At 50.1% G+C, this 19,647-nt stretch overlaps 1 protein-coding gene across 4 annotated transcripts in view; it reads left to right on the top strand.

Moving 5' to 3' along the window:
* LCBK2 (Diacylglycerol kinase family protein) overlaps positions 1-19,647 on the top strand; it is a 116,920-nt gene that overhangs the window by 42,157 nt on the left and 55,116 nt on the right. For all 4 annotated transcript variants that reach the window (XM_086483414.1, XM_086483420.1, XM_086483418.1 and 1 more), the window contains one exon: positions 13,208-13,284. In XM_086483414.1, the coding sequence (XP_086339540.1) occupies positions 13,208-13,284 (77 nt within the window). The remainder of the gene's footprint in view (positions 1-13,207; positions 13,285-19,647) is intronic.

The following is a 19,647-nucleotide window of genomic DNA, read 5'->3' as shown; positions in this document are numbered from 1 at the left end:
GGGAGTCAACCCATCCTCACCTGGACAGCTACCACGAGGAAGGGCCCTCAGAGCTGTGTGCAGCTCCTCAAGCTGAAGTGGCATCTCTAGCCTCTGGCGCATCTCCTCTGTCACAAGACATGGCATCTCTGCCCAAACCTGCTCCCTGCATGCATCCTGCCGCTCTGACCGAGGCTCAGCCGACAGTAACTCATGGAAGAAGTTAGTAGCGACTGCACGCATATTCTCGGGCTCACAAGCAACTGACCCATCGGGCCTCCTCAACTGACTGACCTTGGCATGCGAATCCCGAGGCCCCACTGTCTCAAAAAAAGCACCAGTCACTCTGTCACCCACCTGAGTCCACTGAGATGCCTGTCGGTGGAAGGCAAACTCATGACGCCTCTCCTCTGTGTTAGCAAGCTCCTGTCGAGCCTGCTGTAACTGCTCCTCCAACCATGGACTGTCTGGATGCTGCTCCTGCATCCTCTGTAGTGAAGCAATGCCCCGTCTGAGACGCTGCTCCGCCTCTCTCGCTGCAGCCCGGCGAGCTAGAGACTCCTGAAGAAAAAAGTGGCTAAGCTGAGCTAGGCGTGCGGCCACTCTGTCTGCAGGTGAATCCTGTCTGTCCATACCCTCTGTCCAGAGAGCCTCTACCCTCTCTCTTAGTGCTGAGTCCAACAAGACCCTCTCTGGGATGCGGAGCATCGTGCTCCCACTCCTATGCCTGTTTGCCACTGTGAGGATTAATGGTGCATGGTCCGAGAAGGAAGTCCCTGCCAGGATGCCCACTGAACCCCCCAAGTCACTGAAGTGGTCACTAGTGTAGAAGCGATCTATCTGCGATAGATTCACTCCTCCCACTCTGCGGTCCGATCTAGAGAAGGCAAGACTGTCTGGGGGCCTCACAAAACCTGAGTGCTGCCATGTATCCGAGACCCTCAAAGTCATACAAAACCTCTCCCAAGCAGCCAACTCGACTCCATGCACAGTAGCATGGCTGCCACCAATCCTGTCAGAAGGGTCCTCCAACATGTTGAAGTCTCCTCCTATACACCAATGATCGACATGCGGCAAAGACTCAACAATCTGTGACCAAAACTCTGTACGAGCACTCGCCACATTGGGCGCATAGATGTTCAGGAAGCCCACAAGGCCACCCTGAACCTGCATAGTAATCCACTGAGCCCTGCCTGGCACAATAATCCCTCTGCCTACAATGGCCGGCTGCAATGAGTCCGCCATAGTCATACATACCCCTCCCTGGATGTCTCCAGGTCCAAAAGCAGCTGACCAAAAGGTATCATACCGTCCACGCAAAATCTGACCACAATGCCGAATGCGGCTCTCACACAGACGGTGCTCCTGAAGCATAAGGAGATCAATCTCTCCTCCCACAAGGCAACGCTGAAGCTCCTGACGCAATCGGCCCCGCTGTCACTGAAACTGGGGCCCACCTAGTCCCTGCACGTTCCATGAGACGATCTTCATGGGGAGCGAGAGAGAACAGATGCTGCCGCAGCAGCAAGACGGGCTATCTTCGAGGCAGGCTTGGATGGGGAGTAATCCGCATCCGAGCGGCCTCTAGATAGGCGTGACTACAGTGAGTGCCTAGCCCAAGCCCAAGCAGAGCGAGCCGTACGTAGCGCAACCTCCTCTGTCCAGGAGTCCTCATGAATGTATACATAGCAAGGCAAACACTGCGTATCAGCAAAGAAGTACACCACAATGTGCCTACATCCTGCTGAGTCTGGGGGTGTCACCGCAAACTTGGCCAATAGCCACAAAGTCTGCAGCATATCTGTAACTCCAAGTTCTCCCATGTGGTGAGAGAACTCTAAAACCTGTGTATGCAACCATCCCACCACTGAGTCAAGGGACCACTCTGTCTCGGTTCTACCAGAGAGGGGGAAGGAGAAACTAACTGCTGAGTCCAGGGCCTAAAACATGCTCAGTGATTGGAAGAGAAAAGTTGTCTCTAATGGTAGCTGTATTCACTTTTTTGAGATTAACACACATTCGTAATTTTCTATTCTTCTTGGGTACTATCACAATTGGAGACACCCAAACTGTGTGTTTAATTTCGTAAATGAATTCGGCTTCCTTTAGTTTTTCAATCTCTTCTTTTATCGTCCTGGAAAATGTTTCATTATACGTGTATGGCCTTTGTCTACTTGGTTTTGCATTATCTCTCATGGGTATGGTATGTTGATAGATTTCTGGATCAACACCCTTGAGATTCTTGTAAGACCAAGCAAAGATATCTTGGTATTCTTTTAGCAAGCTTAGAAAAATTCTCTTCTTCTTTCTCTGTTAGGTCATTTGCAATGTAAGCAGGTCTAGGCTCTTCTCCTGGTTCAGTTAGGTCTATCTTTTTAGCGTTTTCAAGCCCTTCGTAGGACTCGCCAGCGTTGATGTCAATGCTTGTCAGCCCACGAGGGATGGCTGCAAGGGAGGATGTCTGAATCTGCAGAGGGGGCCGCAAGAAGGGCTGACCCTCTCGTGCTAGGCGACTCGTGGCAAAAGCGCTGCCAAGAGATCTCCTAGCCGCAGAAGAGGGACCAGTCGCCTGAGCCGACTGAGGAAATGGAGCAGGAGGAGGAGAGGGAGCTGGGGCGAGAGGAGGAGAAGAGGGGCGGGATGGGGCGACAGAGGTAGAGGGGCGGGGTGGAGAGGCGACGGGAGCAAAAGGCGGGGAGGATGAGGCAAAGGGAGGGAACTCTGGGGGGGGGGGGGGGGGTCCGACTGTCGAGGGAGAAGCGGAGGTGGAGGCTGGCGTACGGATCTCCTCCTGCTCAAGAGGACCAAAACGGTTCCCCGTGGGAACCCACTGCTGCTGAATCGGCACCTGAGGGCCACTCTGAGTGCCAGGCTGTCGCTGTGGCCCCTGGCGTCGGCGGCCATGGGCCTGCTGCCACCCCTCCTCCGCTGGAGTCCCAAGCTCGGAGGGTGGCTCTGCATCTGTACGTTGTGCCGCTGGCTGTTGCTGCGGGCCAGCCCTGGCAGGCTGGGGCTAAGGCTGTGGTGCAGGTCGCGGCCTCCTCCGTGGACAGGCCTTCGCTAGATGGCCCATCTGGCAGCAAATGAAGCACTGGTTCGGGAGGCCCGAGTACTCCACACTCTGTCGAAACCAACCCCCACTCACCCGAGGTAGAAGGATAACCTTCGAGAGTGTGTGGGTATCTCTAACCAAAACTCAAACTGAGGGAATGCCAGCCGCCTTGGCAGCTACTGATGCTGCCGTGCGAGGTGTCTCCAGGACAGTCCCAATGGCGGAACTGATCCTGGAAAGAAGTGGTAGGTACTCCCTCCGTAAACCTGGAAAGCAGACTGAGATGGGGATGTCTACCTCCTCTACTAGAACATCCGAAGCTGGGTCAAAACCATGTCGCCACTGTCGAAAGTGGGCACGTGAGGCTCGGATGGCCAGTGGACTCATAGCTATGACCTTGGACACCATCTCGGAGGACTCAAACTCGATCTGATAGTAGCCCCGTCCGAGAATCTGGACATCCAAAATCATTCCCACCTCTGCGAGAAGGCGGGCCTGGAGAAGGTCTCGCAGCTCTCCTCTGCTAGGTCGGGTGCCGAGAATCTTGCAGATGACCGAAGTCACCTGCAATCGCTCTACCTCGGCGGCAAGGCTCGCTTGCTCTGTAGGCGAGAGAGCAAGTCGAATGGTGGGCTCAGCGGGGTCGGGCGAGGGGGCTTCTGGCGAGTCCCTCTGTGGCGAAGCTGGAGCCTCCATCTGTGTCTACTGCTGTGTCGTAAGAAGATGACGTTGGGAGGATGTTGCAATCCGGCGCAGAAATCCCCAAGAATGAAACTGAATGGACCGAGCTGCAGGGCTGTCGAGGTGGAAACTAGGCGGGCAAGCAGACGGGGGGGGGGGGGGGGGGGGGCAGCGGGCTAAGGCAAATGGGAGCGCTGGCGGCAGCAGGAGGGGGGTGACTGGGGCGGCAGGGCAGCAGGGCAGCGCGGGGCAGGCAGCGGGCAGCAGAGGCGGGCAGGCAGGCAGCGCGGGGGCAAGCTGCGCTGTCAGGCAGCGAGGCAGCGCGGGCAGCGGGGAGGGAGCAGCGGGCAGCGCTGGGGGGGGGGGGGGGGGGGGGGGCAGCAGCGAGCCCTCGCAGCAACTTTAGGTTTCGCTTGAGTTCTTTTACCTCTTCATCAACATTATCTTGGTCTTTGAAGCCACAAATCCTCACATGTAATGCACACGCACGCCTTCAATCCATTTCTCGGCCTCGTCCGCTTTCTGTTGGGCCTTTGTAATAACATCCACCCAAGAAGTCGTCATTTCTTTGTGCTGTTGCTCCCCTTCTTTGATGGCCCGCACTTGTTCTTTAATCGTCTTGAGTTCGTCAACTACTGAGGGTTGAAGCTCTCCCTCTTCGAGTGTGTCGTGATTGTACCTCTGCAAGCTCCTTTTTGAGTAACACAACCTCCTCATCTTGAGCCATCACACGATCCTCAAGCGTGTTTAACGTGCTTTTGTGAACCGACACGCGTTCTTTGAGTGTCTTGATTGTGCCTAGGAGGTTGTGATTAATCGTACCTGTGCAAGCTCCTTTTTGAGTAACACGATCTCCTCATCTTGAGCCATCACACGATCCTCAAGTGTGTTTAACGTGCTTTCGTGAACCGACACGCGTTCTTTGAGTGTCTTTATTGTGCCTAGGAGGTTGCGATTAATCTTGTTGATGGTCTCACACATTTCTTCTTTGCAGTTTTGAGAGGGAGAATGTTCTTGAGAGAGGGAGAGAGAAATCCACGCTATGTAAATAGGTGTTTCCACATTATGCATACATGCTTATTCCACATTTGTTTACAAGCTCTGCAATTTTGAACCATACTACACATATAGGTGTTCCCATATCATGCATGTATGTTCATTCCACACCTTTCTACAATCTTTGCAATTCTGAAAACCGTTTCCAAAATCTCTGTTTCCGCTTCTTGCAAAAAATCTTGAATTTCTGAAATTTCTCACAATTTTCTGCGACTGAAATTCTGAAATTATTAAATTTGTGAGATTTCTGAAACTTTCCCCCAAATTTTCCAAAATTTCTGTAGATGGTTCTTGTCTTTTTTGGGGGGGAAGGGAGGGAGCCTGATAGAGAGAGGGAGTCAAGGGGTTGGGGGAGGGCGGGCAGCGCACGCGCGAGAGAGAGAGAGAGAGAGAGAGAGAAATGAAATGAAATGTTATATTAACGTCTTCAAAAGGCCAAAATGACCTATGAGACCAATCAGTTACAAAATAGTGAATCTAATACCATGTCTGGGTACAAAAGAACTAGAAAAGAACTAGAAGTGGAACAAAATACTACTACTACTACTACAATCTAAAACTACGTGGGTGTAGCAGCTGATACAATAGGTACCCGGTAAACTGGATGTAACAGTGTGTGAAACAAAGATGGAAGAAATGGTGAGGATCCATCCTCATCTGCACTCTGGATGTCGAGAGAGTATGGCTCGAATCTTCTGTTGTAGTCTCCGTCGATGCTGTGTAGCTCCTCTCCTCAGTCGCGGTCGTCTGTATCTCTGTAGCTCCAATGCTCGGTCGATGAGAGTGCCAGTAGTGGTCGAATGAGTGTGGGACGAGCTCTGCAGTGGTGGCTGCTCCTCTGGCTGTCCCATATCTAGTGAAAAGAAATCTGTAATGTGTCTCTGGGACTGCCTCTCTCTAGCTCTCCCCAGTAAAGTGTCTCTATACCTGTGTAACTCAAGTAGATATAGTCCAAGACATCTCTGATCCTCATAACTCATGACCCTAGATAGAGGACCAAAACCCTCTCTGAATAAGCAGTGGAAACGCCCCCGTATCTCATAGAACACTGTGCAATGACATATGTAGTGCAACTCTGTCTCTGGCTCTCTTTGGCATAATCGGCATATCCTGCTGTCTGCTGGTATCCCTCTGAATCTACCGGTCTCAATCTCGAGCTGATGTGAGGATGTGCGTATCTGACCAATGGCACAACGCAAACCATGAGACATATGTGTGTCCATGTAGCTGGGTCGAATCACAAACCCATCTCCTGTGAGGTGGAGAAGATGCTCTCTATAGAAAGCCATCTTCGTGCTCAACTCCTGATGCGGCTCTATCCATGTCCTCCTGGTGTCGAGCTGGATCAGGTCCTGACGAATGAGTCTAGTGATCTCCACCCGTGTAAGAGACAGCGAGGGTGCCTGAAGAGAATACTGGAAAGGGGGCAACCTGTCCATGGTGAAGCCATGCGTCTGAAACCATGAAGTCATGTGTGCATACCAGCATGAAGTGTCCCCCTGTAGAGCTAACTGTCTGGAAGACTCAAGGGCCAATCTAGCATATCTGTCTCTAGTAGTATCCCATAGGCTGTGCACAAAGGACACTGATCTGGTAAGCGCCTCAATCTCCATGGGGGGGGCAGCTAGCTCTGCTCGAATGATCGCGTGAGGTACGGAGGCCTTGGCTCTAATCAATCGGGAGATCATAGATACCAAGGGCCTCTCCATACTTCTCCAACCATCCTGGCCTACAGAAGGTCCCCATACCTGTACCCCATACATCATAGCTGAGGCTACTAAAGTATCAAAGAGCCATAACTTTGTCCGAGGTTCCTGGAACTGAACCTGCGAACACATCCTCTCCAAGCCTCCCAAGGCCGCATAAGCTCTGGTCAGTCTAGTCTTTGCTGCTCTCCCCAAAGAAAACCTCGGCCCAGTGAAGACTATCCCAAGGTAAGTGTATGCATCTGTATACTCCACAATCTCTTGACCATACGTGAAGGTCGGTGCCGATCTCCTGATCCACTGCGGTGTGGTGTTAAACACCATGACCTTGGTTTTACCAAGGTTTACAGACAATCCACTATCCTCTGCAAAACTGTGTAATGCATCCAACTGTCGCTGCATACCCTCTGGTGAGTCAGAGATCAAGACAATATCATCAGCATATAACAACAATGGGATCCACGTCCCTGCCAGCTGGGCACCTCTATCACCCTCTCTGTCAATGTAATCAGACACCTCATCAACATACATACCAAATAGAGTAGGAGACAATGGGCAACCCTGTTTCACCCCGATAGTGGAGTGAACTAAGTCAGATATCCCCTCTGGGGTGCGTACATGTCCCATCACTGATCTGTATAAAGCCATAATCCCCCAAATCAACACTGTGGGCACCCCCATCTCCTGCAGTCTGCGCATCAGTCGAGCTCTCGGTACCATGTCAAATGCTTTGCGGAAATCCACAAAGCTACAATAAATCCGTCTCCCATGTGACCTGCCCTCCTCAATGATAGCTCTGAGTGTCAGAATATGGTCAAGAGTGGAGAAACCCCTCCTGAAACCTGCCTGTCCCTTTGCCCGTACACCCTCACCCTCTGCCCAGTTACTCAACTGCTGCTCAATAATGGATGCATACAATCGTGCCAGTGTGTGTCCAACCATAATAGTGCCAGGTTTCAGGAGAGAGAGAGAGAGAGAGAGAGAGAGAGAGAAAGAAAGAAAGAAAGAAAGATTTTTAACGTCTATGTCAGGCCGAAATCGGCCTATGAGACAAATCAAATGTACATTGTGTGTATGTCATCCGTCTATCGGAAAGACAAATGAAACAAAATTGATACAAAACTGAGCTGAAAGTAGGTAGTGGAGTATCTGAGGAGGGATGGAGCTCTATCTCTAGGGGTATATGCATGTCTGTATGCTCAAGGTAGTACAATCATGAGAATGCATCAAGCTATCTAGCTCCATCCTGTACTAATGGGGGGGTGTAAGATGTGGTACATGGGTGGGTCTGGTGCCAAGGCTACCCGGATGAAAGCTGTCGGGTCAGCCCTCATCTGAGCCACTCGCTCCTCAGTGGCACGGCGCTCCCGGGCTCGGATCTCCTCGATCTGTCGGTGGTGGGAGCTCGCGCCCTTGTAGCCTGTGACTCGTGGTCGTCGTCTAGCTCGGTTCACCTCCGCCTGTGGGAGTGTCACTCCCCTCTGAGTGTCTAGTGAGGGGGGGGCGGAAATCCTCTGAAAGAAGTCTGTGAGCTGCGACTGTCTCCCCTCTGTCTGTGTAGCTGTGTGTGGCTGTAGTAGTGTGTCCCGATGGCTCTGTATCTCTAGTAAGAAACGTCCGAGCTGTCTCTGATCTCGAGATTCCATGATCTCTCGGAGAGTGGGCTGTCCTCTAAATAGGGCCTCATACCTGCCTCTGATCTCAGTGTATGCTCTGCATCTACATACAAAGTGCTCCTCACTCTCCACCTCCTCTGTGCAGGCTCTGCAGATTCGCTCCCCCCTCGGAACACCAGTATGTCTCCCGATCTCAATCTCTAACCTGTGTGAAGCCACTCTCAGCTGACCAATCGCCACCCGTGAGCTATGTGGCATATATGTGTCCATGTAGCGTGGTCTCTGTATGAACCCCCCAGATAATATGGTGAGAAACTGGTCTCTGTAATCTGACATCCTCGTCCCCAAGCTAGGTGCCGCCCAGACTCTCCTAGTGTATAGCTGCCACAGATCCTGTCTCAATACCAAGTTCCTCTCACTGCGAGAGAGGTGAACATATGGTGAGTGGGGGTCGTACTGGAATGGTGGTAGGCTCTCCATGTCAAGACCGTGTCCCTCAAACCATGCTCTGACCTGTGAGTACCATGCTCTCTCATGTCCACTCTCTGATAGCTGTATAGCTGCCTCAAATGCTCTACGGGTAAGTCTGTCAGGAGGTAGCTCTCTCATCCTCTGGATGAAGCAAACTGTCTGGAATAGTGCCTCTACAACCATAGGTGGTGTGGCGAGCTCGGCTCTAATAATGTCGTGTGGCACTGTCTTCTTGCTGCGGAGCAAGCGTGAGATCATATATACCTGTGGTCTCTCAAGTTGTGTCCACTGGTCAGCTGTCAATCCTGGTGCCCATACTGCCGCCGAGTACATCAAGGCCGGGGTGACTAAGGTGTCGAAAAGCCACCCCTTCGTGCGGGGCTCCTGAAAGTGTGCCTGGTGGCACCTCCGCTCTAGCATGGCCAGAGCTGCATATCCTCGGGTGAGCCTGTCAACAGCAGCCTGCCTCATAGTGAAGGGTCCTGGTAGGCTGGTGAATGTGATGCCAAGGTAGACATAGGAGGTGACTACATCAACCTGTCCTCCTGCTGCTGTGAAGGTGGCGGCGCTCCTCACTGCACTGGATGTGTGAAAGATCATAACCTTGGTTTTGCCAAGGTTCACAGTCAACCCCCTGTTTGTGCTGAATTCGTCCAAGGCCTCAAGATGGCGTTGCAAGCCCTCGGGTGACTCTGAAATCAACACAATATCATCAGCATATAACATGATGTGGACCGGAGTACCTGCTAAGTCGCTCCCCTCTCCCCCTGCTCGTAGTATGTAGTCGGAGATCTCGTCGATGTATAGCCCAAAGAGTGTCGGGGAGAGTGGGCATCCTTGCTTAACACCAATGGTGCTAGCAATGGTCTTTGAAAAACCGCCTGGGCAACGAACCCGACCCGTCACCCTCTCATATAGAGCATATATGGCCCAAATCATCTCTGTTGGTACCCCAATGCTGTGAAGGCGCTGGAAGAGTCTCTCGCGTGGGACTGTGTCAAAGGCCTTGCGGAAGTCCACAAAGCAGCAGTAAAGCCTCTTCTTCCGCGCCTTTGCCCCATCAATGAGGCAGCGCAGAACGAAGATGTGGTCAATGGTGGAGAAAGCTCGTCTGAAACCTGCTTGGCCTGGAGCTCGTAAACCCTCGATCTCTGCGTAGCAGCTGAGCTGTGCCTCAAGTACTGCTCCATATAGCTTGGCCATCGTGTGGCCAATCATGATAGTCCTGTAGTTCCCTGGGTCCAGGGTGTCGCCAGATTTGTGGATAGGCACTATGGTGTGCTGTGTCCACTCCTCTGGGAAGCCCTCCCCTATAGCCCGGTTGAAGACATGTGCAATCAACGGGGCTATAGTGGAGGCCGCATAAATGATGTGCTCACTCTGTAATCCAGTATGGTCAGCTGATCGTCTGTGCTGCATGCGGCGTATGGCCCTCTCTACCATCTCTGCCGTAAAGAAGGAGGAGCACGTGGGGCGAGGCTCGTGTGGTTGTGGAATAGGAGGCTGCCCTGGCACTTCATAAAGTCGCTCTGCATAATCATGCCATATCTGTGGATCCTCAATAGCTGTAGTCGGACGTGGCTCGCGTAGGGTGCGCCATGCCGTCGCGCTATCCATGCTCATGAATAGGCGGTATAGCTCAAGCTCCTGTGCCTCTTCGAATGCTCGCCGCTTTTGGCGTGTCAGCGTCTTCATATGCCGTCTGGCCTCTCTCTCTGTGATCTCTCCTAAGGCTCGTCGTGCCTGGAGGCGTCGGTATAGCTCTCTGCACTCATCATCATACCAGCGGTTCTGAGGCATAGCCCGGGGGGGGGAGTGCGTCCTGTGTGAGTGGTGTGTGGAAAAGAGCTAATAGCTGAAGTGTGGAGAACGGAAGAGATATGTGATGTGAGAACTAAGAGTGGTGTGGATGGGTGGAGGAGACATAGGCCATGTTCGACCTTGGCCGAGTAAATAGAGGCTAACTCATGTGTGAAATGGATGGTGGTGTGTGGAGTGCGTGTTGTGGAGCTGTGTGTGATGGTATCTCCGGTGATAGAGAAAGAGAGGTATGTGTGGTCGGCTCCGATGGGTATGGGTGGAATGGTGAAGGATGTGATAAGGTGTGTAGCCTCCCTGGGTCCCAGAATATAGTCGACTGTACTCCCCCCTCCTTCTGCAACTCCATGTGGCATACAAGTCAGGCCCCCTGAGGTGGGCCACTGGACCATCCCGTTATAAATAACGAGACGGTGCTGGGAGCCAAGTCGAAGTAGATGTCGTCCATAAGCTGTGACTGGAGCTCTGTCTGCTGTGTCTCTCCTAGTAGCCTCCTCATCTAGAGTGTGTAGTGTCTCTGGGTCCTCATGGTCATATGTCTCACACTGCTCACTGCGTGTACGAGCATTGAAGTCTCCCATAAGGAAGACTTCACCCAGTGTGGAGTACTCCATAATCTCCTCCGTGAGGCATGCGTACGGTGACTCCTGCTCAATAGGGGCGAATCTGGAGCCTGTGGGAGCAAAATAGCAAAGGGCAATGTAGACGATCCTGTCTCGTGAGAGCTCGAGGCGAATCCACATGTAGCGGGCCTGTGGGTCCCGGGCAACAATCTGTAGTCTGCTGTGAAGCCCCTGTCTAAAGAGTATGGCCACTCCTCCTGAGCCGCGAGTGGTGTGCTGGCGCATACATCCTCGATGTAGAGACTCCCACTGAAATCCATGTATCCGTGGTAACCCTCTCTCCGGGCTCTCGTGTGTCTCTGTAAGCAGAATGATGTCTCGACCTCTCATCACCTCCTCAAGTCTCTCTGGGTGTGTCCATAAGTCTCCATTGCAATTCCAAACCGTGACATGAATCTCCTCGTGTGTCCCACAGGCCGCGAGTCCCTATGCGATGGTCTTGCCATCAATGATAACCCTACCATCCCGATATACTGCCTTCTTCCCTTCTTTGCGGGCTTGGTGGACTCGAGGCATGCACGCGCGACGGTGATCTTGTTGCATCTTTGTGAGGTCATCATCTAGATAAATCGGTGGGCCGTCGATCCCTCTCAGGATGACCCTCTTTCGGAGGAAGGAAGTTCGAGACTCCTCGGAGGCGAATTGGAGGATGAGAGCTCTTTTCTTTGGATCTTTGCCGGCTCTCCAAACTTTGGAGAAAGGGATCTCTTCTTCCTTGTATCCCACTTTCTTGCATAAAGCTTTCCCATCGCTTTCGGGTGTAGACCCTTCTTCTTCTTTGATGCCGGTCACTCGCACATTGAGACGGCGAGCTTGTCGCATCTTCTCCTCTTCGATGGTTGTGTGTACGATGAGTACTTCATCTTTTTGGGCTTCCTCTCTTGCTACCTTCTTGATGTTCTTTTTGACTACTTCGACCCATCCTTCTTTGGTGGCCTCTAATTTGTCCTCAATGCTTGCGGTGAGGGCTTTGGTGATCTCCTCCTTGAGGGCTTCCTTAGCCTCCCCTTTAATCTCTCCTTCCTCGGGGGTGAGGGATGTGAGGGAAGCATGAAGGAGATCGATTTGTGCCTTCATCTCTTCTTGCTCTTTCCTCCATCTCTCCCTCTCCTTCTCGTTCTCCCGTTCCCTTCTCTCCTTCTCCTCTTTGAGATTTTGGATTTCCGCTCTCATGTCCTCCTCCTCTTCGTTCCATAGCTTGATGAAGTTGGCTTTCTCCTCCTTCCATATTTCTCTCTCCATCCGCCATTCCTTCATGTCCTTCTCCAATTGTGCAAGCCTCTTATTCGTGAGCATGAAGGACGTTGTCTTCTTTGTCGGTGTCGGCGTCTTGATGATGGGGGAAGACATGGTTGGCTTCGTAGCTACCCTCTCTTCATATTGTGAAGAAGAGGGGAAGAGAACACTCAGCTTGTGTGTATGCAGGGGGCAGCGGGCAGGGGATGGGGATGGGGTGTGTGTTTTCACTTGACGTGCAGGGAGCAGCGCAGCGCGCAGGAGGGAGCAGCACACAGGGGTAGCGTGCAGGGGTGGGGCAGCGCGCAGAGGAGGCAGCGCGCAGCAGGGAGCAGCGCGCAGTGAGCAGCGCGCAGGGGAGGCAGCGCGCAGGAGGGAGCCACGCGCAGGGAGCAGCGCGCAGGGGAGGCAGCGCGCAGGAGGGAGCCACGCGCAGACAGAGAGAGAGAGAGAGAGAGGGAGGGGGGGGGGGGGGGGGGGGGGGGGGGGGGGGATCAGCCCCCCATAACCACCATGAAACTGAGACCACCAAAAGGCAAGAGGTACCCTCGCCTCCCACTTGCCCTACATATATAAGGTTCAGATCTGCTCGGGAGACACTCTAGCCGTACAAGTATGCTGTAGACCAAATGAAGCAGCAGGAGTGCTAAAGTACTCTATCAAAACTTGTGTGTACAGGATATGTGCTTCCTCAAACTGGGAGAGGGGGGGGGGGGCAGGCGGGGGATAAACTTGAAAAACTGTTTATTAATAGAGAGGCTGATGTACTTGGTGGAAACATTCTAATGTGGTGATTACTATCCTTGATGTAGCTGATTGCTACATCTGTGCATAAGTGTAACTTTTCTCTTTTGTATTTTCTCCTTTTACCAATATTGTGTGGATAGTAGCTAGTTTCAGCTTATGTACAGCAGTAGTCTTTTCCTTGTTCACAGGTGATAAATCACAACCCTGTCATTATTCATGTAGGTGCGAATGGAAACACTGGCAGGGAATGGAAAAAATTGTTTCCAAAGTTGACTGCCAGGCTCAATAAAGATTGTCAGGTGATAGGTCTTTACAATTTAACTTAGATTGTAATCAGACTCCGACAAAAATGCTTCTAAATTTGCTACTTTAGGTCATTGATTTATTTGGAAGCTGAAGCTTCTGGTTGGTTTTGTTTGGATTAATTGTTTGAAATTGATGAAAGCCGAGCATATAGCACGGTTGTACGCACCCATCCTTGAGCAGCAGTTGAGTAGATAGGCAGAGAGAGGGTGTACGGGCAGTAGGACAGGCGGGTTTCAAGAGAGGTTTGTCTACTCTTGATCATATTCTGACACTCAGAACCATTATTGAGGAGGGGAGATCACGTGGGAGACGGCTCTATTGTTGCTTTCTGGACTTTCGCAAAGCCTTCGATACAATGCCCAGAGCTAGATTGATGCGCAGACTGTAGAAGATGGGGGTACCTGGGGGATCATGGCTCTATACAAGTCAATAGTGGGGCATGTTCGCACTCCAGAGGGGATTTCTGATTTGGTTCACTCCACTATTGGGGTGAAACAGGGTTGCCCGCTATCTCCTACACTATTTGGCATGTATGTGGATGAGGTTGCTGGCTACATTGAGAGGGATGGTGATAGAGGGCACGGTTGGCAGGGACATGGATCCCACTATTGTTATATGCTAATTATATTGTGTTGATTTCCAACTCTTTGGAGGGGATGCAGCGTCATTTAGATGCTTTGTCCACATTTGCCCACGATAGTGGATTGCCTGTTAACCTGGGGAAAACCAAGGTTATGGTGTTTAACACCACACAAAAGTGGGTCAGGAGGTCAACACCCACTTTTACATATGAGCAAGAGACGGTGGAGTATACAGAAGCATATACCTATCTTGGGGTAGTGTCACGAGGACGTGGCAATTGCTAACATTGAGTTGTTGGTTTCTTTCCGATGATTTTTGTTTAATTTTTGGGACCCTCTTTTGGTAGTTGCAAATGGCCGACATTGTATGGCCAGTGTGAAACAGTCGACGGCCAAGAGTTTCACCCGCAATCGGGAAGGGCAGGTCACCACAAGTTGGTCGGGCCAATCGGCAATGGAATCCGAGCAGTAAAAGGGTGTCTAGGCTCAATTCAAAGTCATTGAGGCCCCTCGCTACACTTATAAGTTGGTGGGTACTAGGAAATTAACTCAAAAGAGGCAAACTGGACACTTGGTGGCTGGAGATGCTATTTCCAGACTCATTCCAGCTGGGGGCGCCCATTTCAAGAGGGGGCTGATTTTTGCCCATAAGTGTGCTATAGTGTGTGTGAGTAGTGGGTGCAGGTGCTCACATCTTTAATGGAAAGCTTGCCTTCTCCCTTGCTCTATGTAGCGCGACGATTTGCTCTTGTGCATCTCTCTCCCCCCTTTGCACATATGGTAATGCCCCTCTAGTTGGGCTTCTCAGATAACCATGTACACTTCTGGGGGTTTTATGCGCGTTTGCCAAGGCAAGAGCCTTTTGTACATGAACCGGATTAGCTAATTGCTAATCCTCTTCAGGGATGCACAGTTCTATCGCAAAGGAATGCGAAAACGGAGAGTTTTCTTGCGTGCAAACTGGCCCGATTTGAAAGGGAACCATTCCATTGCGTGCGGGAGCCTTTGGGACACGCGTAGACGTGTTCGCTCCGCCCAAAATCATACGAAAAAGATAATTACAGCCTGCTATGTTTTCCTGTAGGTTTAGGGTTTCGCACCTAAACGGTAAGATATCGCCAGGGGAGCCTCGGGAAGGCCTTGGGTGCTTGTACAAGACAATTGAGAGAGATTTCCCACGAGGAATCTCATCTAATTCAAGGAGCAAGTGACCCTACAGGTGCGAGAGCTCGAGGGTTACCTTGAAAAGTGATCGGCACGCGAATCGGAGCCACAAAACAGAGAATTACAGCTTGCTGTAATTTTTTGTAGGCTTTTGGTTTTGGCCAGTTTTGATGCCTACAGGTCCGAGGAGCTTCCTGGAACCCAGGGAATCACTGAATAGGTGTTTTGGTGCAAATTGGAAGCCAAAAACAAAGATTTGTAATTTCTGGCCAGGTTTTGCTAAGTGCTCTAAAGTGCGTGGAAAGCCAATGTTTACTTGGGATTTTGTCCGTTGAGACTTCTACTATGGTTATGCTACCCAAATCGGGTTAGAGTAGAGGAATTTCAGCCCGATAAAAGTGGGACATCTAGTAGAAGTTTACAGGTTTTTCTCAAGTATAATAAGAATAAAGAAATACTGAAAGGGACGCTAGTCTTTGGGGCCAACAGGGTGTCGTTGTCTTCTTTGTAGCGCTCTAGTTGCCAGGCCGTGGTTTGACTTGAAGTGTATAATTTGAGTCACAGGCTTATTCGTGAAGTTCCTGTGTGTCGTAAAGTTAAAGTAAAGAATTGGGTGAAAATAAAGAACCAACGTTTTCATTGAGGAGAGTAGCAGAGACTAGATTGATGAGAGCTTATGCAGCCTTAAGAGGATTGGAGAAGATGTGTTCGTAGGTTTAGGTTTAGGTTTGACACTCTAGTGGCTTTAGCTATGCTCTTTGGGGTTCAGATTTGGGGGCCCTCAGTGGACCACCAAGGTAGATCTGGTAGCACTGATGGATGGAGATGTATGGAGAGGCCTCTAGTCTCTATGATCTCTCAGATGATTGGGGCTAAGGCCTTAGTGCCACATGAGATTATTCGAGCTGAGCTAGCTGTCCCCCCTCTCGTAGTTGAGGTCCTTACTAGATAGGTTTCCTTCATGCATAATTTATGGGACCTCCCTAGAGTCAGATATGCTCGGGTAGCCCTTGAGTCATCCTGACAGCTAGCACTACAAGGGGACCCGGCATGTTGGTATGGGCAAATGACATCATGGTTTCAGTCACATGGCTTCACCATGGATAGACTGCCTCCATTCCAGTACTCCTTGGATGCACCTTCCCTTTCTCTCACACGGACACAAACCAATAGATTTATACGTCAGGATTTCAACTAGATACCAGAAGCTGAAACCGTTCCGTGGGGCGGTAGGCTTTGGCTTTCATCCGAAATTCTTTACTTTAGACACACACAGAGAGAACGTGTAAAGGAAACCTGCGACAGGAATAAACACTTAAGCACACACACGGCTCGAAAGCTAGAATGCTCCGAGCAGACGCTGACAACCTGTAGGCCCCAAAATTGGCGCCCCTTTCGGTATTTCTTTATACTTTGAGAGGGTAAATTACCAAGTAGAGTCCTGGGAATCCTTTATCAGTATCCCGCTAGATACCACTTGTTTTGGCCAAATTTTGGCAGCATAACAGCCCCAAAACTTGCGCGAAACCAATTCCCCTGGTGGAACTTACTTCCACTGGCATAAACCCTCTGATTCCTGCCCAAAAACAGTAAATTCAGCACGTTGTATTTATGGTTTTTACCCTGTTTTCAGCCCCAAACAGTCCCCTAACTGTCCTCTGCCAATGGGGCACTATTCCCAATGGTTTTGGCGTCCGTATGGCTGAAAAACAGTCATTTTACAGCGCATACACAGTGCTGAAAATGCACCTGTACAGTGAGGTTATGACCCTCACCGGTGCCTGCTTTGGAGTAGCAGTTAGCTACCCCTGTTCCTACTTAAGGAGGCTCTTGCTTCAACACAAAAGCATGAATCCACACAACTGTACATTAGTCAAATGAAGAGCCCTCTTGTGGGGCATCACATAACTGCGCATAGGGGAGAGAGAGAGAGAGCAGTATGTAGTGTGCAGGGCATCACTCCTAGCACCACACTGTACATGAGAGGGAAGGAAAGCACTCCATAGCTCTTAACCTGTGACAAAAGCTGAAAAATGAGTCTCCCAGCTACAAATTCAGCGCCACTTCTTGATGCAAGAGGAAAGTGCACAGAAATGTGCCACTTGGCACGTTTACATGCATATTCCCATTTTGGGTTGCCGCCTAATGGTTGCCCAGTTGACTTCGTGGCAAAGTTGTAGAATGTTCCCCTTGTCATACCGAAGGTAATGATGCGAACACATTCACGGCCCAAAATAGCAGTTCCCTAATTTTTAGGAGATGCTTCCGTTGGGCTCCCACTAGTCATCTGACCATCTATCCTCATTGGGACCGCATCCAAAAGTGCAATGTGGCCCAATTGTCGGATACTTTCTGTTGGTGATCCCACCTTGACTTTATGCCTTTATTGAGTTCACTTCCCAGTATCCACCAACTTGCTAAGTGCGACGGGGGGACCTACATGACCTTGCATTGAGCCTAGACATCCTCTTACTATACGAATTCCAGTGCCGACCAACTTCCCGTCTGCGGGTGAAACTACCGTTCACATTGGCCATACAATGTCCGACCATTTGCAACTTCAAAAAGAGGGTCTCAAAAATAAAACAAAAATCATTGGAAAGAAACCAACAACTAAGGTTAGCAATTGCCACGTCCTCGTGACATAGTTAATAGTTGCCACATCCTCGTGACATAGTTAATAGTTGCCACGTCCTCGTGACATACCTCCCTCTTGAAATCGCAAATGTCCTCGATTGCATACATAAATACACGCCACTGATGATCTTGTGTTGTTAGCACTCTTTTATCATCGTATATATCCGCAAGAAAGGTCGTAACACATAGATACAAATGACTTAATGAGGCCTTCATACTTTTGTCATTTTCATCTATTACACTGAATTCATATGTACATTTGATGTGCTAGCTCTATCATTACCCCTCCTTTGCACACGTTGGGTTGGGGCATAAGTAGGTTGAAACCCAAAGGCTTCAAGATAAAGCTGCAATACATTTGGTGACTCTGACAGTTCATGCTCTTCCATCCACTTTGCATCCATAGGTGGATAATTCTTGAACTTCACCAAATAGCGTCTTGCAACCTGTCCTTTAACTTTTCTGTCCTTATGTGCCAAACCTTGCTCAGGTACCAGGATCTCATCAAGTTCCTCAACTTCTGGCTGATCCTCATCTGGCACATCACCCACGAAGGGTCTTAGAAGACTCACGTGAAACGCATTATGAATCTTCCATGCATCAGGCAATTTTAGCCTGTAAGCCATATCGCTGATCTTGTCAAGCACTTGAAAAGGCCCATAGTAACACATACGGAGCTTAGGAAACAGCCATTCCTTGCCCTTCATCTTCTCTAACCTTGCCTTTCAAACCTTAACAGAACCCAATCACCGAGTGATAACAACAATTCGCGATGGTGACGATCAGCAGCCTTTTTCTGCTTTGCCTGAGTCTTCTCCAAGGCAACTTTAATTTTCTTATACATTTCATCCATGTTCTCAACATATCGATCTGCCTCAAAGATCTCGTCTTTTGTATGCAAAATGGGAGGAACTTTTTGGCCGCCTTCAACAATCTCAAAAGGTGCCTTGCCAGTTGACAAATGCACCGTATTATTGTACGCATACTCAAGCATAGGCAAATACTGTTCCCACTTGCCCTTATTATCTGACACATAGCATTTCAGCAGATCTAGAACAATAGAATTAGCCTCTTATGACTGTGGATGAAACGAAGACGAGAACTTGAGAGTAGTGCCCATGTTCTCAAACAATCCTCTCCAGAACAAACTGGTCATGCGAGGATCACGATCATTGATAATCGATTGTGGCATACCATGGTACTTAAACACATTGTACATAAACAAGCGTGCCATCTGATCAAATTTTATCTTCTTCCTAACAGGGATAAAATGGGCCTGCTTGCTGAACCTACAGATAATTGTCCATATACCATCATTCCCTGTTGGCGTTCTTGGAAGATCAAAGATAAAGTCCATAGCAATTGTCACCAGCGTGTGACTACTATCTATCCTTTTTGTTGATTTCTTTTTTATTATCTATTTACTTTCACTTTTTGGAAACACCCCTCGAGAAATCTAACTGCCCTGCATTGCATAGCTAGTGTGGAACTGTCCAGAGGGAGTCCAGGCCTAAGGGCAAGAGAGCACTAAGGTTGGACAAGGACTATGGTTAGCCAAGTGGGGTCATTGACTAGCCAAAGTGGAATCCTTTGCTACAGAGGCTACATTTCAGTTCTGGATGTGGCCGCAGTGTACAAAGAGGGTCGGATGACCTAGAAAGATACAATGGCAGCATCTCCTAAAATTTAGGGAACTGCTATTTTGGGACCTGAAAATGTGTTGACGTCATTATCTCCGGAATGACAAGGGGAACATTTTCTTACTCTGCCGTGAAGTCAACTGGGCAACCGGTTGGGATATTTTTAGACGGCAACCCCGAAACGGGAAAATGCTTATAAATGTGCCAAGTGGCACCTTCTGGTGCACTTGCCTCATGCAACAAGAAGTGGCGCTGAATTTGAAGGAGGGAGAGCCTCATTTTCAGTTTTGTCACAGGTTAAGAGCTATGGAGTGCTTGCTTTCCCTCTTATGCA

The sequence above is a fragment of the Adiantum capillus-veneris genome, chromosome 2 (assembly GCF_014529385.1).
Source record: "Adiantum capillus-veneris isolate H3 chromosome 2, ASM1452938v2, whole genome shotgun sequence".
Lineage (NCBI taxonomy): Eukaryota > Viridiplantae > Streptophyta > Polypodiopsida > Polypodiales > Pteridaceae > Adiantum > Adiantum capillus-veneris.
The sequence above is the reverse complement of the archived record's forward strand: the minus strand, read 5'-3'. Positions and strand labels throughout refer to the sequence as shown.